This window comes from Dreissena polymorpha, chromosome 6, assembly GCF_020536995.1.
Source record: "Dreissena polymorpha isolate Duluth1 chromosome 6, UMN_Dpol_1.0, whole genome shotgun sequence".
Classification (NCBI taxonomy): Eukaryota; Metazoa; Mollusca; class Bivalvia; order Myida; family Dreissenidae; genus Dreissena; species Dreissena polymorpha.
The window spans coordinates 62496747-62519210 of NC_068360.1; the positions used below are offsets into that span (position 1 = coordinate 62496747).

Sequence of the window (22464 nt, forward strand, 5' to 3'; positions counted from 1 at the left end):
GAGACGTTGTAGCGTCGAAATAAGGCAACGTGACAAGATGAGAACAAATATTATTGTTATCGCGCTGACGTCACAAAAGGGACAGTACCTTAGCGACGGTGAAAACAATGCCCTAGATACGGTCGATTAACTACGCTGATTGAGCTACCTCTGCTGATGTTTCGCCAATTGCTTTCCTATTTGGAAGTTGATAGTTAATGAAATGTGCTGTAATTGGTTTTTGGTAGCCTAACTCAGAATGCGGAGATCTACGAAACTAGCAATTCTAATAATTGTGACAATCGCTTTAGAAAATGCATTTATGGCTGGGAAATGTGGTTGCTGTATATAGACATGTACGTTTGCAGATGATAACATGCAAATGCATTCTAATCGCGTAATTACAGTTAACACTGCAGCTCTATAGTACGATTTTTCCCGTGTGTAATTTGTCGACTTTTCGATTTGCTACAGTTTCCTTTGATAATATTTAATATTATGAAAAAAAAAACATGAAACAAAACACTGATTGGTCCATATTAAGAAAGATGCCATGAAATACTTCCTCTCACAGAAGGTAATCACACCATGGAACATTTTACCAGATGAAATAGTTACAGCACCATCACTGAAACCTTTAAGAAAAGATTAGATACTTTCGTGAAAAAACAATCATACACAGCACGGACTCTAGATGAGACGCATATGAAACGGGACCGTATCGGCGAATAGCTTGTCGATACACCGGTAGCTATCGATTAACGTACATCGACGCTCCGAGGTTATACATTTTGATGTACCCACTCACGTCTTTTTTTAAATTATTCTTTTATTTCTCGGCCGATTTTGACAAATATATATATTATTAGAAAGCCTACGTTACGTAGTTTTCAAATATATAAATATATATTATGTTTTTCTTCAAATTTGGGCAGCCCGGCGAGTTATAACTTTTACTTTTGCAAATATCACACCGTTTTAGAATCTAGATTTACGGTTGACATGTTCGTACTTTATACCGATTAGTAGCGTTTATATTTGGAGTTCAGTTTTAAAAAATACATCTTGCTTAGGAGAATAGAATTCTGTATACGATAGACGAAAATGGTTTTAAAAATGAAAGTAAGTAAGGAATGACTTTGTACGAAAGTATCGCGCGGTCCTAACGCAGAGAACTGATATTATGGTCTTGGCGATTATGCTTTTGTTAAGATACCGGCAATTTAATTTCCTTTGTCATGATTATTATATTTTTATGGAATATATTGAAACATTTTGTTCACAAAACATATCAATAAAGCTAATTATTAATTATTTTATATGTTAAAATATTTTATTGGAGCAATGTTTAGTATTTGGGCTTTAAAATTTGGCTAAAGTGACTGCTTAATATGCCAAGGGGGGTGATATGGGTGTATCATAAATTGTGTTTAATTACCAGACACTAGGCTGCAACATGTGGTTTATGCAGGGACCCAAGTAAAGGTCCCTGGGTTTATGACACCTTGCTTTCTTTGTAATTGTCTGGGGAGTATACGATCATAACGAGATAATCGGGTTGTGATGAACAAAAGTGCAATAAAAATGCTGCAACACAGAGTGTCAACATTGGTGTGAACAATCAAATCAAACAATTACATTAATCAATAGAATTTATTTTATGTGTAACAAGTTAAGTTTTTTTTTCAATATGTTTCGTACATAAAATTGATCTATTTGTTGTTGTTTTTTTTCATCATTATTTGTTTTCGTTCGTTAATTTTAATTTATTCTTAAATAAGTTAAATTGATGAAAATTTTGTAACAAAAAAAATGGTCGCGTAGTAAGTGCCAAAACATATCAATAAAGCTAATTATTAATGAAGCTTAATAAATTAACGATTTCAGCTCTTGTTTATAACACAAAAAGGGTGTTAATTTTTTGACGAGACAATGTATATAGCGGACCCTCTTGATATTTTTCGGCCGGGATTTTTAAGAATCTTTAAATAATTTTAATTAATTGATAATTTAAATGCTCTATAAAGGTGACAAATCCAATTATTATGCATATCAACTGGTCTGATTTTTACCGGATTTACCCTAACCGGATATGCCCGTATAAATATATTGACCAGAATAGTTAGAGAGTTTTTGAAAAAAAAAAGATAAAACCATTATAAATAAACGGCGTACTGTATCGCTCCGCTACTTACATTGCTTTTATATGAAAATATCTAATGTTTTTAAGGGCGCTTTATGCACATGCTCAAACAGGCAAAATATCAATCTACATGTTGGAAGTTAATTATATATACTGTTTTGTAATCTGAATGCACATATATTACAAACATACAATTTCTCAGTATAGAACAACAACAACAAGAAAAGCTGGATCAAACTAAACGATAACAAATTATCGTATGGATTCGACTATGTCTCTCCGTATGGCCATTATATATTTTATTTAATTGTATATTCACAACGTACTGTTCGATTTTCAAACACCGTACTAAATAAATAGAACCTTTTTGCAAAACCATGTAATGGTGGTGTATTCGGATAAAATTTAATCGGATTGACAATAAATTTTGGACTATTTTAAAAGATTTTATCAGCAAATGAACTTATTGTTGTTCAGAACTTTTCATATTTATCAAACACATTTGGTATAGTGATTATTTTGGATGACAATTTCAGGTTATTATGATTGTGTGGAGTACATTTTAAATCAAATGTCTTCATATAATATATTATATAATATATTGTTTTATTTTTGCTAGGTTATGAACCAGTGTCAAAATTTCTCTTAGGATCAGCACTTGGTTCTTCAATTATGCTGAACCTTCCGTTTCGTCAATACCAGGTCTATTTTATCTGCACACAGAGCCAATTGTTTGACAAAGGACAGGTATGATTTATTTACTCCATTTGTTACTGGTCAGTGCTTTTTTCCTGTTAAGTAGTGGCTGAATATTCCTTGAAATAAAACGAATGTCAACAAAATTAAAGTTTTACATGTATATAGATGATAACTTACCTTCTCTGTTTTGTCGATATGGTATATAATCTCTAAAAAAAAATGAACTGCCATTTGAAGAAAAAGCTTTGCTCTCACTGGTATTCTTTGCATTGCCCCATAGATGGCAACAGTCTCTCTATATAGTATTATAATTGACTTGCTGAAATAATTTTGCAATTACACTAAAGCAGTTGAATTTCCATTAGCCTGTCTTCCTGTGTTTCAGAATTTCTTATTACTACTATTCAGATCTTTTCATCCTTAGGCTTTCAGACTAAAACTGTCTGAATGGTTATGAACAATTTTCATTTAAGTTAAATGTGGTGAGCTGCTTTATTTATATGTTTTTTTTAATAGCAACTAATGGATGTACATGTATCTGAATAATTGTTTTTTAAATGATGCTTGAATTAATTTGAACAATTTTATTTATTAGACACCTTTTTGCAAGATTGATATATAGATTGATATATGCATAGCAATTTGGAAGATAAAAAATTATTGAACTTAGCTATTGTAACCATGATGTTTTTGTTTGTTTATTTCGTATCGGATCCAGAAGGCCAATAACAGCCCAAGTGGACAATGATTATGCATACAGTGTTTACAAATGTGCAATATATAAGGAAATCAATGTATGACAGTTGAAACATATATACTACTACGAGTTATACTAATACTAATAATACTAAAAACATTAATGATAATAATAATAATAATAATATTAATAATACCACTACTAATACAAATAATTATTATAATAATAATAGTAATGATAATAATTATAATAATAATAATAATACTAATAATAATAACACATATTTTCTACTAAAATGGTGCAAGGTATATCATGTAAATTTACATAAAATGCAACTCAAGATTGTTGGTTAAAACACACCTCAAACTGCAAAAAGCAAACGTGTAATAATTGTAATAATGATAATAATGCAATGTAATTTGTGAAATCAGGTTATATAACAAAATACAAATAACTATGATTCTTCCTAATTACACACTAGAGTAATACAAGCATGATATATAATTTTTATGTATTATACATATCCATTGTTACAAAAGCTCTACTAAAGAATGTACAAAAAGTTACTATTAAATACTAGCATAGGCTCGACTACTTATTCGAAAAAGAGGAACAATAAGTAGTTATGAAACCTAAACAATAATGAATATAACTTTCATATTGACATAACTGAAACTATACTTTTTTCTAACGCCTTGTCTTGGCTACCTATTCGAGATCGAAAAATAGATAGCCATAAGGCTTGAAAATGTTTAAATAAATGATAACAAAATTATAATAATGATCGAAAAGAACATTAAATATTCCTTTCTAATACAAAGGGCAGCTGCCTTGAAATCAAACAATTATGAGCGTCAAAGAAAAATAAAACAAAATAAACAGTTTATTGTGAGAGTTTGATATACATTGCGTATGAGTGTGATATCGCACTTAACACAAATGGATCATAACCGATAATATTTTGGAACTGATAAATCGTATCAAAAAGTTATATGAATTTTACATAATTATAAATATCAAAAACATAGGGGAAAGTACACATGAATATTGTTTGCTTAATTGACATTTTCATGAAATAAAACACAATATTTGTAATCTTTTAATGAATTAGTTTGACATTACATATGTGTTGTTTGTACGAACTTGAAAAGCGTTAAAAATGTAAATGCACAATTTTTTAATTACCAATTTATTTTCTGAAGTAATAAGTGCTACAAATTTATGCATATTTGGTCTGTGACGAAAATATGATGGAATGTATTGTTTTCTTAGTTCTGAGTATAAAATGCACTCAAGTACAAAATGAAACTCATCTTCAATTTTATTACATACGTTACATTTTCTTTGTTCTAGTGGAATAGGAGTGGGTCGTGCCCATCTGCCGCTTTCAATGTGCAGCCTATGTGATGCCAGCCGTAATTTAGAAAAACTTATTCGAAATTTACTTATTTGACAATAATTTAGGTACGGTTGAAAACGAAATATTGCAATGTGTTTATATAAGTTAGCTCTGCTGGAGTTTTCAAGCCTATTATTCCAGTTTTGGATAAACGTGTCGCTCAGCCGTTGTCTTAAGGCAGATATAAAAATGTTTACATTACCAACATCTTGGAAAAGCCAAGCGTCATAAAATCCCAAATTACTTAACAAATCCTTAAATAGTGTACATCAATTTTTCTTTGAAAGATAGACGATGCTATCATTTAAAAGAGTTAAATATATTTTCTTAATAAATTTGTTGTCTGGGGTCAGCGATTTTCCTTGTCCAATGGGAAAAGTACCTGTACCGGTCCGATTGGGAAAAATTGAGTCGTGAAAACCTCAAAATTGGGAAAAATCGAGTCGTGAAATCCTGAAATTGGGAAAATCGCGTCGTGAAGTTTGGGTCTTATTGAATACATCATACAGTTCATACTTAATTGAACATACCCATTTAAATAATCATTTGCAGGCATGCCTTAATGACCATTAAGTTATAAAGTTTTTATAAATAACAAAATATTATAAAGAACACACCAAATCAATTACTAGTTGTTTTAATCTCTTTTAAAGCAATGTCTCTCTCTTTCATTTTTGTGAAAATTTCAACAATCTTTGATGTTTGATCATCACTCAGTTGCTTGCATCCCTCCCTGCACAGCATCATTATTGCTGTCAATGTGTCCTGTGATAGATGGTTCCGATTGGTTTTTTGGCATAATATTTGCTATTATGACTCATTTCAAACTACGATAAGGTTACAAACCGACGTAAAACAGTACGCTGGCTGCCTGGCAAAAGAACCGGAAACAGTAACAACTCTATTGATTGAATGCGCTGAATAATAAAACCTGAAATTAATCGAGCGCGTGGTTACACACAACTATACGATTTTCTTTGTTTGCTCGCCGAAAGTTTTTTTACGAAACTTTCTATCGTTTTGAGAAAAAATTCGGACGCTGATTGGGATTTTTCCAGATGCCGATTGGGAATTTGGGAATTTTCGCTCGATTGGGAAAGTACCGTTTTGGGAATTTGGGAATTTTCGTTCGATTGGGAAAGTACCGTTTATCGGTACTTTATAAAGAAGGAGGAAAATCGCTGGGGGTTCTTAAAAGTTTTACCCAGTATTTAATAATATTTAAATATCTTCTGGATTGATAATTAATACGTCCAACCTCCCCATATACAAAATCATTTTGTGTGCATTTTTTTACACCCAATAATTGTTTGCAAAATTGCATATGAACCCTTTCTATTGGTAAAGCCTTAAAAAAGCCCCATACCTCGCTACCGTAATTCAATATTGGGGTTATAAGTTTATCGAAAAGCTCAAGTTTGTTACCTACTGGAATTTCCGTAAATTTGTATAAATACTTTTTCAGTTTAAAAATTGCTTTAAGTGCTTGTCCAGCTAGTGTGTTTGTGGCGTCGCAAAATGACCCACCAGACGTAAAAACAACACCGAGATAATTAAAACGTTTGATGATATCTATAGTTTTGTTGTTATAACGAAAAGAAATGTTTGAATTGCGACCGCCTTTGCGAAATATCATTATTTTAGATTTATCTGTATTTACTACTAGCTTCCATGTGTTGCAATACTCGTGTAATAAATCTAGACCCCTTTGGAGTTCATCTGCGTTATTAGCAAAAATAATTATATCATCCGCATAAAGCAGTAGAAACATTTTAAAACAGTTAATATCAATTCCATTTAACCCATTCATCTGAAATTCCTGTTCTATGTCGTTTAGATACATGGAAAATAAAAATGGCGACAAACACTCACCTTGCCTGACCCCTAGCATGCATTCAAAGCTATCACTTAAAGTGTTACTATATTTAACTTTTGATTTGATGGAGTTATACATTGATTTCATTACATCGAGTATATTACCACGTACGCCTAGTTTAATTAGCTTGTACCATAAATTGTCTCTTACTACATAATCAAATGCTTTAGTGAAATCTATAAAAGCACAATATAACTGTTTGCCTTGATTTAAAACATGCGATAATAAACCGTGTAAAACAAATATATTATCGACTGTACTCATATGCGATCGAAAATGATGAGCCCTAGCTATCGCATTTGGATGGGTGGATGTGCAACTATTGCACCAGATATTTAAATGTTCATTATGATAAAGAGATCAAACACTTTCGGCCTTTTATCAGTTGTCAAAGGATTTGAAGTCTCACTTAATCCAGATATGCCAGGATATTCAATTGTTTGAAAAATTTCAGTGTACATTACAACTGTTTACAAACTTTTTCATATTTGGTAACAGGTGTGGAGATGCTTGTCTTCAAAGATGGCATTCTTGGACCTTAAAGATCTGTTTGTTTGCTCAGTGCTCATCTATTATTTTCGTGTGTTTGAAAAGAGATTTGGATCAAAGAATTTTGCGGTGAGTTTGTGTGCAGCAATTGATATAACTTTTACTTTCTGGGGAAAAATGGGGTTTAATCCATGTGTGGAAAGTGCTGTCCTAGGTAAGCCTGTTTAGTACATACAGGCTTATCTGGGACTACACTTTATGCACTTTTCCCATAGTGAGAGGCTTCTATGAAATGTTCTAGCTCTTGTGTATCATATGATAACTCTTGTAAGTATTTTATTTGGTATATCCCTTTGATATTGGAAATATGTGTGTAACACATGATCTCATGATGAAATTAATTTTCATGTAAAAATCTACATTGTGACACCTTTTTTGTTTATTTTAAAGTTGTTTCTCCAATTATTTATTTAAGTAAATTGAATGTTATTTCAACTGAATGGATTGGATAATGTATCAGAAACTATTGATTATTTACCATTGAAATATATATTTACTTAGTTTTTAGCTCAACTGAGCACAATGTGCTCATGATGAGCTTTTATGATCGCCTTTTGTCCATCGCGCATCGTCAACATTTGCCTTGTTAACACTCTAGAGGCCATATTCATTGCCCAATCTAAATGAAATTTGGCCAGAAGATTGATGTCAATGATATCTTGGATGAGGTAGAAAATGGTTACGTTTGCTTGATTGAAAAACATGGCTGCCAAGGGGCGGGCATTTTTCCTTATATGGCTTTATATGGCTATAGTAAAACTTTACTAAAACTCAAGAGGCCATATTTATTGTTCAATCTTCATGAAACTTGGTCAGATGATTCATCCTAATTATATCTTGGACGAGTTTGAAAATGGATTCGGGTGGTTGAAAAACATGGCCACCAGGAGGCGGGGCATATATGGCTAAATATGGCTATAGTAAAACCTTGTTTACACTCTAGAGGCCATATTTATTGTCCGATCATCATGAAACTTGGTCAGAAGATTTGTTCAAATGATATCTTAGATGAGTTGACAAATATTTTCGGTTGGTTGAAAAACATGGGCACCAGGGGGCGGTGAATTTTTCCTTAAATGGCTTTATGGCTATATAGTATAACCTTGTTAACACTCTAGAGGCCACATTTATTGTCTGATCTTCAGGAAACTTGGTCACAAAAATTGTCCCAATGATATCTTAGACGAGTTAAAAAATGGTCTAAGTTGGTTGAAAAACATGTGGCCACCGAGGGGGGGGGCAATTTTTCTTATATGGCCTTTGTAAAAACTTTTTAACACTCTTTATGTCACATTTATTTCCAATCTTCATGAAACTTGGTCAGAATATTTGTTTTAATGATATTTTGGATGTGTACAAAATGTATACGGTCTGTTGAAAAACGCGGCCTCCAGCTTGTTCTCTATTCATGAAAGTTGGTCAGAACATTTGTTCTAATGACATCTTGGGCTGCACAGAAAAGGTCAGTCCCTTTGAATCTCAGGTGAGTGACTTTGGGCCTTTCAGGTCCTCTTGTTTTTATTGACTAATCAAGTACAGCACACAAATTTAAACTGATTTGTGTGTGTGTGTGGCCAAGTGATATTGTCTTACTTAACCCTTTACTGCTCAGATACGCATTATGACGCTTTTATAGTACATGTATCTAAGAAAATCAAATTAAATTGAAGACCTTTCTTACACGATGCAATTTAAATTTTTCATTTTCTACCCGAAGACAAATGAGCAACAGCCAGCATTAAACCCGAACAGTCTTTAAGTTATACCTGCAAGTTTCTGGTTTTATGCTGGTTGCATATAGCCCTTCTCCCTTTGCTTCTGAGCGGTAAAGGGTTTACCACTGCTGTTCACACTATTGTCTGTGACACACAGGGTCATCTGCTAGGGTCAGCTCTCCTGTCCACCCTGCTGGAGGTACTGGTCATGTGTGGATGTCGTCACTTGGACATACGTCTTGATCCCTTACCTTCAGGACCGTAAGTGGGGGAATGATAGGAACCTCGTTCTGGGAAAACTGGGCTTAATGCATGTGCGTTAAATGTTAACCCATATTCGCCTTTGTAGTCTGCGACAACAATACCCACCTTGACTGGATTTTATTTTATTAAAATATTCTTTAAAAGCTGAAAGTAAAGTTCCTAATTAGCCTTTGCAGCCTGCACCGGCTTATCTGGAATTATACTTTACTCATGCATTTTACCCGGTTTTCTTAGAGCCAGGTTTGTAAAGTATTATTTTAAATCACGTGATAAAAAAGGATCTTGTATTCAGATCATTGATGTTTTCTTGAGCAAGTTTCCAATTAATGTAATCAGCTATTGGCAACTAAGATTCTATTTAAACCATTTATCATGATATACTCTTGATGGCACTTGGCAACAATGTTCTTATGTTGTTCATTGGCAGGTTGTGTTTTATCTACCCGCTGTTTGTGCCGTTCTACTGTGACATACCGCGTGTGCCCCTGTCCCATCTCTGGGGCATACCGATGACCGGCAAGTCCATCTGCTACATACTTGGTCTACAGGCAGCCAGCACGTCACCAGAATCCATTATTGTTGCGCTATGTGGATTGGTAGGCAGGCACTTTGTTTTTCCCTCTTATATGAGCCTTGTTCTGGAAAAACTGAGCTTAATGCATGTGTGTTAACTGCTGTCCCAGATTAGCCTGTGCAATCTGCACAGGCTTATTAGAAACAATACTTTCCACCAACGCTGGATTTTCTTTAAGAAGAGATATCCTTTAAATAAAAATTTAATGAAATCGGAAAGTGTCCTTCCTAATTAGCCTGTGTAGACTGCACAGGCTGATCTGGCACGACACTTAAGGCACATGCATGAAGCCCAGTTTGTCCAGCATCAGGCATACATTTGTGCAAGCAATCTGAATAGAGGTTTAGACTCCAATGCTATTTAATAACCATTTAGTGTGTACCAAAAATCTTGATTATCCGATGTTCCCAGAGCTGAATGAAAGTGTCAGTAATGTGATCCAACAACTGTAGAAACCTGCCCACATTAAATGAACTTTGCCAGACGAATAAAATCGTATGCATGTTAACTCTGGGTCAGTCTATGTCACTTGTGTTGTGCAGTGTGGGTGGTCAACTTTTAGCTTGTTAACACTTGTGTTGTGCAGTGTGGGTGGTCAACTTTTAGCTTGTTAACACTTTAGAGGCATATTTTACATCCAATATTGATGAAACTTTGTCAGAATTTTGATCTTGTCAATATCTAAGACGGAGTTAGTTTGAATCTGCTCACATGTATCTGAAAACTAGGTCACTAGGTTAAATGTTAGAAAAACATTGTTACCACTCTAGACGCCACGTTAACCCATTCATGCCTAGCGTCCTGAAAAAAGGACATTGCAAACAGCATAGACCCAGATGAGACGCCGCATAATGCGGCGTCTCATCTGGGTCTGCGCTGTTTGCTTAAAGAAATTTCTGTAAGAAATATTCTAAATATAGAAATAAATATACCAGACACCCCTACTTTTGGAAATAAATTGATCCAATTTAGAAGGGTGGGAGAGTCCACTGGGCATAAATGGGTTAATTACACAATCTTGATGAAACCTGAACAGAATGTTACTCTAAACAAATATTAAGTCAATGTTTGAATCAGGGTCAAATTTTACCCAAAACTGGGTCCCCCGACAAAACTTAGTAATACCGTTGCCTTCTTTCTATTTCAGAAGACATTTTCAAGATTAATCTTCATTAAACTTGGTTAGAATGGTCATGTTAACAATGTCCACACCAAGTTCTAATCTGGGTCACATGTGTCCAAGAACAAGGTTATCAGTTCCAATTTTTTTTAAAACCTTGTAGCCACTTTAGAATCCTCAGCAATCACTCAATCTTGATGGAACTTGATCAGCATTTTTATTATGTCAATATCCTGGCAAAGTTGGTATCAAAGCACATGTGCCCAAAACTAAGGTCACTTGTTCAGGTCATAGAAAAAACGGTGACTAATGACTTTAATGACTAAATCTTCATAAAACTTAAATAGAATGTTTATTGAAACATTATCTAGGCAAAATTTAAACATTGGTGACATGTGTGTAAGAAAACAATGTAGCTGGGTCAAATCTATAAATAAAACTTGCAACCACAGCGGCACTTTAGAAGCCACATTGATGTCTCAGTCTTGATGAAGTTTGATGTTTATTTTGACAATCTAGACCGAAGTTTGAATGGGAGTCTTGTGTGTCCAAAAACTTGGTCACCATGTCTGATCCTTATAAAACCATATTACCACTCTAGAAGCCACATTGATGACTCAATCGCGATGAAACACAATTACAATGATTGTTTGACAATATTTTGTCCATGTTTACATCTTGGTCAAGTGGGGTTAAAAACTAGGTCAAGTCTTTGACAATAGTAGTGCCTTTAACTGATGACTGTCATGTATTGTTAACATCCATTAGCATACAATTCTACATAATACAACAATGTTATGAAGAATATATATATAGTTTCTTGGAATTATATATGTACTTTTTCTGTACATTAATACCAAATTATGATCTGATAAAAATTTGCTATGTTTTGTTCTTGTCTCGTTATGCACTTATGCAGTATTGGTAGTCAATGTTGTATTTAATACTATTTTAAAGGTAAAATTTCAAAGTTATGAAGGTTATTAACGACACCCACCATGTGGACTGCATGCAACATATTTTTTGTTATTCCCATAACTGTTTTGAATAGGACAGGTAATAAAATCAACTTTAGAGTAAGAACATTGTTATGCGCAACACATGTTGGCATGTTTGCTATATTTAATGGCTGATCTCTTTGCATACAATAATATCCTTTGATGAAAAGTAGCAATGAGTCGCATGAAATATCTGCTTAGTACTACATTTTGTATTTTTGGCAGTTTGTTAATAAGTTAAATATTAAAAAAAAAACATGTCTTAAATACTGTATTTAATGTTTGTATGATAAGCAATGTTGGCAGACATATGTTTTTATTTTCAGACAGGAGGCCTGTTATGGCGGTTGAATTTCTTAAAAATTCAAAGTCTCGTTCGAGTCCCTAAGTTTATTGCGACATTCTGTAGTGCAACCATTGGGAGATTGTTTGGTGTGGAGCGAGGAATTGTACAGGATACGTCCCATATTGGGGCAACTAGAGGTACGACAATATCATTTCGACTTGAAAAAAGAAAGTAGTATATCAGAACTCTTTAGCACCTTATAAAACCTTTCCAGTAGCAAATCGTTTTCAGATTTCCAGACAATATGGTTATTGAACATCAATGTATTAACTACTCAATTTATTAGTGACATGAATCAATCCAAATGGATTGTTGCAAGCTAGTTATTTAAAGAAATATGCAACTAAAAAATTTGTCAAGTCATTCATCATGCACTTGCTGTTTGAAACAAGTAAATAAAAAATTAAACTTACCTGGGTACAATATTATTTGTCAGTTATTAGACAACTTTTGGCTTTTTCTTATTATTTTGGAAATAAGATCTGTACATGTGAAATTGGGAATAGTACTGTCAATTTAATTGGAACAACAAATGTATTGTAAGATATCTAATTTTGTCTACTAGAGTTGATCAAATTAATCATAAACATATTAGTAAAATGGGTATTAAAACTTCAAAACTCTTTATTTTGTAGACTAATTATCTCTATAACTTAACATCAAAATTCAAATGCTCATTTGGGAAATTTTAGACTGGCTGTGGGAAAAAACATACTTTTTGCCATTGGAATATACCCAAAAAGGGCAAAAAATCAGCTCAAAAAGTCAGCTAAAAACTCAGCTCCTGGGCTGGAGCTATGCTTGCGGCATATGTCATAATACCCATTTTTGCATGACCCGGCTTATTTTTCAGAGTTCCAGAGACAGGAAGCGATGGAGAGACTAGAGCAGCAGATGTTGTGGAGGAGTCTGCAGCAGAACAACGTGCGGCCACAAGTGCAGGTAGTGATTGCCGTGTTTAACCAGAGTTCTCAATGGTGTAATTCAAGCGTGTTCTGAGAAAACAGGGTTTAATGCATTTGCATAAAGTGTCGTCCCAGATTGGCATGTGCAATCCGCACAGGCTAATCAGGAACGACACTTTCCACCTATACTTGCTTTTTGCTAAGAAGAAGTCTCTATTAAAGGAAAAATGCCATATAAGTGGAAAGTGTCCCCCCTGATTAGCCTGTGTAGACTGCACCGGCTAATTTTGGACAGCACTTTACACACATGCATGAAACCTGGTTTTCCTAGAGCGAGGCCAATTTGTCATATTTACAGTTGAAATATGGTTGCTCCCTTTAAGTAAAAATACTGTATTATTGCCACAAAATTACTACTGTATCTGTTTTTGGAAACTCTGAAATTTTGGAAGCCCTCAAGTTTTTGCTTAAAGAATGATTGAGTGTGCGTGTCTAATGACACAGATTGTGTTGGGACATTTTTATAAAAATAATTAAAGTATAAAAGACTAATCATTACAACCAAAGTTTGCTTTGTTGTATTTTAGTGTCAAATTGTTCGTTTCATGTAACATGTCAAAATTTCACAGTTGAATAACCTTAATGTGATCATAAAGAAAGGAATTTTAGCTGAGACAATTTTAGGTATATTATTTACCTTTGTCTGTTTTACCACTATAGTCCCTTAATGTTGTGTTTGACCCCCCTTTAAATACTTGTTTTTTTTAACTCCTCTTAAACAACTAGTTGAAGCTCACTCAAACGTTCACAGTTGAATGACTTTAATTTGTAGATGTTGGTATTAAAAGACAGGGATTTAGACTGTGTCCAGTTTTGGCTGAATTATGGCCCTTTGTCTTTTTGTCCACTGTTGAAAATACATTTGAGCCATGCTCTGTGAAAAGGGGGTTTAATACATATTCATAAAGTGTCCTCCCAGATTAGCCTGTGCAGTCTGCACAGGCTCATCAGGGATGACACTTTCCGCTTAAACTGGATTTTTACTAAGAAGAGACTTTCTTTAAACGATAAATATAAAAGCGGAAATTGTCGTCCCAGATTAGCCTGTGCGGACTGCTCCGGCTAATTTGGGACAACACTTTATGCGCATGCATTAAACCCCCTTTCACAGAAGATGGCTCTTTCGATTTCTCTGGGTCAAAACATTTGTTGTGGTGGGTTTATTTTACACACTGCTAGTTAGTTCATCTTTCTTACCCTCTTGGCTGTTCAATGTTAAATATTTTGAAAATCATTTATGTATATTTGTTCAAATGTTTAATGTCAATTAAAAACGCATTTAAAAACCTTTATCATCAGCATTTGATTTAAGAAACTCTGGATTTGCATGTAGCATATTACTAGTATTAGAAAATGACGGTCATGTCACCATGCTTATTGTCCTCAGCCACATTACCTTTTTGAATCCTACATTTTTTCCTAATTTTGATTTTCACATATTATTTCTTTATTCAACTTGTACATGTGTATAACCCCTTCATGATCATTTTTGTTTGTGAAATAAATAACATCAAAGTGTGCGAAAGTACCACAAATTAAAACCTTTGTCAGTTTACTATCTGTATTTGTTTTTAGAACCTAGTCAATGGTCCAGGCATATTTGGAATGGGTAACAACAACATGGCTGACGGGTTGAGAAATAGGTTTCATGGTAAGTCAGAAATAAAGAAAAACTTTTATATTATTTGAGAGTCAATCTGGAAAAACTGGCCTTAATTCATGTGTGTAAAATGTCAACCCCTATAAGCTTATCAGGGACAACACTTTCCGCTTTAATTGAACTCTTCGTGTAAAAGAAGTCCCTTCTAAACACAAAATCCAGTTTAAGCGGGAAGTGTTGTATCTGATTGGCCTGTGCAGACTGCACAGGCTAATATGGAATGACATTATACTCATTTAAATTAAGACCAGTTTTTTTAGAACAAGGCTCATTTTATACCCCAGTAAGTAAAGAGGATGTACTAGAATCACAATGGATGTCTGTCTGCCAATCAGTCGTTCTGTAAACACAAACCAAAGATGTTCTCCTGAATATTCATTTCTCATACAATTATTTCAAACCAATGTTTATCTTTATCTGTGTTTTCATCAACTTTGATACTACTGGGTTACTGCATTACTTATACCACTGTGTTACTGCATTACATATACCACTGTGTTAATGCATTACATATACCATTGGGTAACTGCATTACTACCATGTTACAGAGCCAGTGGTTGAGGAGCCGGTGGAGGTCTCAGAGGAGCAGGTCCAGCAGCTTGTAGAGATGGGCTTCCACCAGGAGCAGGTGCGCAACGCCCTTCAGCAGGCCAACAATGACATCACCACGGCAACCAGCATACTGCTGCACCACACATAGCAACCAGCATACCTAGCAACCAACAAGCATAGCAACCAAATTACATTACAACCATTTTACCTAGCAACCAGAACACTGCAGCAGGCCAACAATCACATCACCACTGCAATCAGCATTATGCTTCACCACACAAAGCAACTAGCAACGGGTGCAATAAGCAACCAGGATCCTGCTACTCAACAAATAGCAATTAGTACACCAAGAAACAAGTAGACCTTTCAACCAAAGCTGCAATAGGCCAAATTGACATCACTATCGAAACCTAAATACTGATGCAGAACACATAGCAACCGGCATATAAACAACAAGCAACCTGATTTTGAAACCACCAGCAAACCGCTACAGGCATAAAGGCTAACATCATGGCAACCAGCATACTGCTGCACCAAACATAGCAATCAGCTTGCTTAGCAAACAACATACCTAGTCATCAGCATGTTGCTTTCCCAAGCATAGCAACAGAAAAACCTAGCAACCAGCATACTTATCAACCACCCAATTTCTATTCTTCAGAAACAACCAGCCTCCCTTTAAATCATTGAACTGCTGCTCAACACATATCAACCAGTAAACTTAGCAACCACCATGGTGCAACTCCTCACACAGCAACCAATATACGTAGCAACCAGTGTACTTCTATGCCACACAACAACAAGCATACCTAGTAACCAATAATTCTAAGCCACACGCAGCAACCAGAATACATAAATACAAGCCAATTACTACTCCAGGCATAGCAATCGGCATACCTAGAAACCCATGCACTGCTGCACCACAAATAGCAACATGCATACTTAGCAACCATAATACTTTTACTTGTTACATATCAGCAAGTGTACCTTCCAACCTTCATGCTGCTACTCTACACATAGCAACCAGCAAACCTAGCAACCAGCATACTGCTGCTTCTCTACATATACAGTAGCAACCAGCATACCTAGCAACCAGCATACTGCTGCTTCTCTACATATAGCAACCAGCATACATAGCAACCAGCATGCCTAGCAACCAGCATACTGCTGCTCTACACATAGCAACCAGCATACTTTGCAATGAGTGTCCTACTCCAAATAAAAAAGTGGAATACTGCATCAGAGTACTTCTGTATGAAACATAGCAACACATAGAAACCAGTTTCGTCCTCCACTTCACATCACAACCATAGTATTTTCATATCAAATATCGAAAGTGCTTGAGGCAAAGTCTGGTTGTTTCTGTGAAACAACAATAAACAAGTTACAACGTGGAAAAGATTTGTTTGTGAAAAATGTGACAGGTATCAACACTTGGTCAGGCCCCCCATGACCCAATTTATACCTTTTTACTGATGAGCACAAATTGTGTTAGATGTGTGGTGTAGTTTTTGAATAGTTAAACACAACGAGGCCTTGATGATGCTTGGTTTTCATGGAAACTATTATGTTAAGTTGGCAATACTGGGCAAGCACATTGTGAAAACTACTCACAATATACAAGTGCAAATTACCATGTTATATTTTCAGTGACTGATTTGTTAAATTTGCTAGAGGGATTATTAAACTCGTGTTTTTGGTGAGTGCAAGTAACATTAGGCAAACACTGATGATTTCTACCAGATATTCCCTAAAATGCAGTTGGATAAACCCTTTCCCTCTCAGAAGCAAAGTGAAAATGGTTATGTGCAAACAGCATAAAACCAGAACAGCCTGTGAGTAACTCGCAGTCTGTTCAGTTTTTTATGCTGTTTGCTGTTCATCAGTATCTTACGGTTAAAAATGAATCCTTTAAATTTTGAAATCAGTAATAAAGGTATTTTTTTAAGTTTAACTTTCTATAGGACTACAAATGTGTCAAAAAACATGTCTTAGTGGTAAAGGCTTCATCTGCAAACCTTAGATACTGATGAGCAGCAAACAGCAAAAAACCTTCACAGACTGCGAGTTACTCGTTATTTTCACCTTGCGGGAAAAGGGTTAAAGCAAAATAATTACATACATTACATACATACTTAAATCTTGTTATAATATGTTCTTTGCACCGAATTATGTTCTATGTTATTTGTTCCTTTTTAGCTTGACTATTATATATAAAATATATATAGTGGAGCTATCCTACTCACCCCGGCATTAATGTCTGCGTTAGCGTCTGCATTAGCGTTAGCGCTAGCGTGCAAATGTTAAAGTTTTCGTACTACCCCAAATTTTTCTTTGTCCCTAGACATATTGCTTTCATATTTTGCATACTTGTTTACCAACATGATCCCAACCTATAAACAAGAGCAGACAACTCTATCAAGCATTTTGTCATAATTATGGCCCCTTTTCCACTTAGAATATGCAGCAAATGTTTAAGTTTGCGTACTACCCCAACTATTTTCAATGTCCCTTAACATATTGCTTTCATATTTTGCATACTTGTTTACCATCTTGACCCCAACCTACAAACAAGAGCAGACAACTGTATCAAGCATTTTGACAGAATTATGGCCCCTTTTATACTTAGAATATGCATATTATTGATAAATCTATGTTGAAGTTTGCGTACTACCCCAAATATTTCCTGTGTCCCTTGACATATTGCTTTCATATTTTGCATACTTGTTTACCATCATGACACCAACCTATAAACAAGAGCAGACAACTGTATCAAGCATTTTGACAGAATTATTGCCCCTTTAATACCCCCCCCCCCCCCCCCCCCCCCCCCCCCGAATAGTCAAGCGCGCTGTCCTCTGACAGCTCTTGTTGGTATAGAACTCAAGTCATGCATATGAAGCTGACACTTGTTATGCATGCATACTCAAATAAATAATCATTTATGATGTTTACTCACAAATATGATTTTCATAATTGTAAGACCTTTTAAATTATACTAGATCTTTGTTATTGTACTTTTTGTTAACGAAACCATGTTTAAAAACATAGAATAATAATTATCCAAGTTTAAAACATTCAAAATGTAATAATTTTAATTTGTTGTTATCATGTAATTTTGTCTTAATTGTACACACTTTTCACATAATGATAAAGCATATGCATGTTTTTTTACCTTTTTAGTATCCCCCGCCATAGGCGGAGGGATATTTTTTTGGCGTTGTCCGTCCTTCTGTCTTTCCATCCGTCCGGCCGGCACTTTTGTGTCCGGAGCCATATCTTTGAAGCGCTTCGGTGGATTTCGTTGAAACTTGGTATGAGTATATATATGGATAAGGCGCTGATGCATGCCAAATGGCATTGTACACCATCTGTTAATAACTGAGTTATGGCCCTTTGTATCTTAAAAAATGATGCTTTTTTAGCTGAGTTTCAAATATAACACTTTTGTGTCAAGAAGCATATTGGCAGGGGATATCAATTCAACAAATTTGCTTGTTTATATGTATATGTATAATGTGTTTATGTGTTTTTGAAGAAAAGTTAAGACTATTCTGTTACTTTTGTCAAGTTAATTACTCATGAACTACAAATGAACACTTTCCATTTTAACCTAAATGGTATTATGTGTTTGGTCACAAAAAATAAAAAAAACCTCTATATATGATTTTCTTGAAGATTTGTATCTCGTATTTTATGACTGGTTTTGCTTTTGTTGAAATTCAACATGTTATGTTCTGTTGGGATGTATATAGCACTTTGCCCATCCATCAGATTATTCAAATTTAACCCCAAATAACATTCTTTGTATAACATCGATAATGCTTTATACAAAGCTTTGATGCTTGCACTTGCTTGATGATGTCTTTGAACACTATCAACACCTGCATGACCCATGCATCATTTTGACCTTGAGATTTACTTACTTTTGGACCCATCGTAGAAAGTACACGTCTTTGATTAACCCCAATACAGTGATTTTTCTGCATACAAAGCTGTGATACTTGCATGGTTGCTGCCATTGAACACTGTCAGCACACCCACATCACTTGACCTCATGTTAAATATGATATTAACCTACTTTTGGACTTACGTACAGAGGCGTTGATACTTGCATGGATGGTTCCTTTTAACACTATCAGCACATCCACGTTACTTGACCTCCTCATTTTGGCCTTTACATTGATTTGCTTTTGGACTTTTCATACAAAGCTTTTACACTGGCATGGATGGCATATTTGAGCTCTATCAGCTTACTCATATCCACTGACCTCATTTTGACCTTGACCTACTTCGGGAAAAAGACCCAGAATAAAGTGTTTCATCTAACATCAATACTGCATGCTGAAAAGCTTTGATACTTTTTCAGAGTAACCACATTGACCAGCTGCTGAACATCAATGCTACATGCCAAAAAGCTTTGATACTTCAATAAAAAATTCAGCCGACTAACATCACTTGACCTTCTATGGATCTTGACTGTGACCTAATTCTTATACTTTTCCAAATGGGCTTATGAATCAAAGCTGACAAGACGTCAAATGGGTCACCAGCGTTTATTGAACACAGCAACTTGTTTTAACATTAAACACACGTTTTTATGCACCAGATGAAAATTGCTGTAACAACTGTAGTTATTTATGAGAGTTTTTACTTGAAGAAATGTTAGGTATGAGTACTTTTGGTAAAGTACCTACATGTGTTCATACACAACTGATGAAATCAAAACGAATTAATACAGTGTTTTACTGTGATGTTGCAGTTTTTATATGTTGATATTGAATAGTAACAAATACCGGGTAGATTTAATTTTGAGGAGTGATATCTTTTCTCAATTTTATATAAATTGCATATGAAAGCATGACTAGAGCATGGAGGGATATTCCAGTTAAATAATCTTAAACAAAATTATTTGTTTTAAATATCTTTAGCAGAAGATGCAACTTCAATGAGACAGATTTGTACACATAAAAACAGTGTCCAAAATTGAAAAATCAAGCTCACAATAACAATCAAAAGGTTAAGTACCGGGTATATGAGTTTAGACACTGTCCAATTTTCGCTAAAAAATACTTCTTCAGATGGGCATATCTTTGTAAAAATGGCATTCTTCTAACATTTCTGCTCAGAGGTGTTTATTCATTCCCACGCGCAAAATATCACAGGATCCAACTCATAAATCTTTTAATTTTGACCAGCTTTGAAACATTTATTAAACATATTTTTCATGACTAGGAGACAGCAGTACACACTTTCGAAGAGTAATGCATGCTAGAATTGCATATAAAGTTTAAATTTCGTGTTTGAACCTCGGACATGTCATTTGGTCTTGTTCAACAGGGTGCAGGCTCAACGAGTTAAACACTGGCTAGACAGAAAGAAAACACACCGCTAAGAATTATTTTTTTCAAATATCTTAAGTTATTGAAATATGTTTGCAAAAATCTGTAGTGCATAAAGACAGTTTTCTTGCAGTTTCTGCCGATATCTTTAGATTTAAGAATACATTGATCGATCTTGAATACCGGTACGTCTGAAATCGGTGCCAACATTCACGTTGCATGCAGCACTACCGTGTATAGGAATTCATTATACATAGAATTTTTGGCCAAGAACACACGCTTATTAAATAAAGTAATTCCTATGTTTTTCACATTGCCATAAACCTCATAAAACTGTCTTTTATGCACTAGTTTAATTCTTCAGAAAAAATGTTTTTAAACGTTATTTGAAAGAAAAAACCACCACGTACCGGTGTGTTTACATCCATAAACATCCATCTTGCACCCTGGCAATGAAGTAAATATGTTCCTTTAACCATGCTCATTTAACTATGTTCCTTTAACAATGTTCCTTTAACCATGATGTTTTGATATACGGTATATCTTTAAGTTACTGAATTATTTCAATGTTATAAGGTTACAGTTTTAAATGTTAATGCATTGATTTTCTGGTATTTTTATGTATATCTTGATCAATAATACTTGGCTGTATTGAAGTCGACATTGCACTAAATAGTGTCGTTTGTTTTCGTATGTACTCTTAATTGAACGAAACCAGCACGTCACTGTGTTTGTTTTGTTGATTTAGTCATTAAAAGACACTAATCATTGTCTATAATTAAACATATTTTCAAGTTTTCATATATTGGTTTTATTGAAAATTTCTTATGATGTGATGACGACGATGTGTTATCCATTATCATGATCACATATGGAAATATGGTGTTGAATAAAATACTATTTGCTTACTGTTGATGTTTTTAATAATAATAATAACGATAATAATAATGATAATAATTATTATAATAATTACTAGATACTAATGAAGTTTGCATGATACATGAGAACATACATGTATTGGGTGAGTAGATGCACACTCAATGCACATAATCCCGTGTACGCGAAAGTGGCTTTAAATCACAAATGCCCACTCATATATCGAAGGACTCTGTTCGTCCTTACCGTTACCTGAATGCAAGATTCGCATTTCACTAAGTGAATACTGGCCTGGCGTAGTGACAACACTTTACCGATACCTCAATGCAAGATCCGCATTTCACTTAGAGAATACTGGCCTGGTGTAGTAACAACACTTTACCGGTACCTCATTGCAAGATCCGCGTTTCACTTAGTGAATACTGGCTTGGCGTAGTGCTAACACTTTAAATACTGAAACCTCAATGCAAGATCCGCATGTCACTAAGTGGAAACTGGCCTGGCGTAGCGACAACACTACCGATACCTTAATGCAAGATCCGCGTTTCACTTAGGGAATACTGGCTTGGCGTAGTAACAACACTTATAGGCTTGAACGAGCATCGGCCTTTATCGCGATGCAGGGTCCCCATGCTTCATGTAGCACATGGAAAGTTCCGGTTCGAACGTGCACTGACCCTTATCGAGATATAGCGTACCCATCGGGCAAT

General features: G+C 34.8%; 1 protein-coding gene across 3 annotated transcripts; it reads left to right on the forward strand.

Moving 5' to 3' along the window:
- The first annotated feature begins 104 nt into the window (after window positions 1-104).
- Window positions 105-20290, forward strand: LOC127834128 (ubiquitin-associated domain-containing protein 2-like). Of its 3 annotated transcripts, XM_052359755.1 has the most exons (10): window positions 2298-2403; window positions 2742-2869; window positions 7292-7411; window positions 9215-9318; window positions 9749-9917; window positions 12340-12496; window positions 13213-13301; window positions 14900-14975; window positions 15533-15612; window positions 19906-20290. In XM_052359755.1, exons 1-10 carry the CDS (start codon window positions 2382-2384, stop codon window positions 19969-19971), a joined length of 1011 nt encoding a protein of 336 aa, XP_052215715.1. In that variant the 5' UTR covers window positions 2298-2381; the 3' UTR covers window positions 19972-20290. The 3 variants fall into 3 exon arrangements, with proteins under 3 accessions (XP_052215716.1, XP_052215715.1, XP_052215714.1); XM_052359756.1 differs by lacking the exon at window positions 2298-2403 and adding an exon at window positions 105-335 and having other exon boundaries at window positions 15533-20290; XM_052359754.1 differs by having other exon boundaries at window positions 15533-20290.
- Window positions 20291-22464: the final 2174 nt, after the last annotated feature.

Coding starts and splice junctions, on each gene's coding strand:
- LOC127834128 (XM_052359754.1), top strand. CDS start 2,382: ATGGATTCGACTATGTCTCTCC. Junction 2,404..2,741: donor GGATTCGACTATGTCTCTCC/GTATGGCCATTA, acceptor TATTTTTGCTAG/GTTATGAACCAGTGTCAAAA. Junction 14,976..15,532: donor GTTGAGAAATAGGTTTCATG/GTAAGTCAGAAA, acceptor ACCATGTTACAG/AGCCAGTGGTTGAGGAGCCG.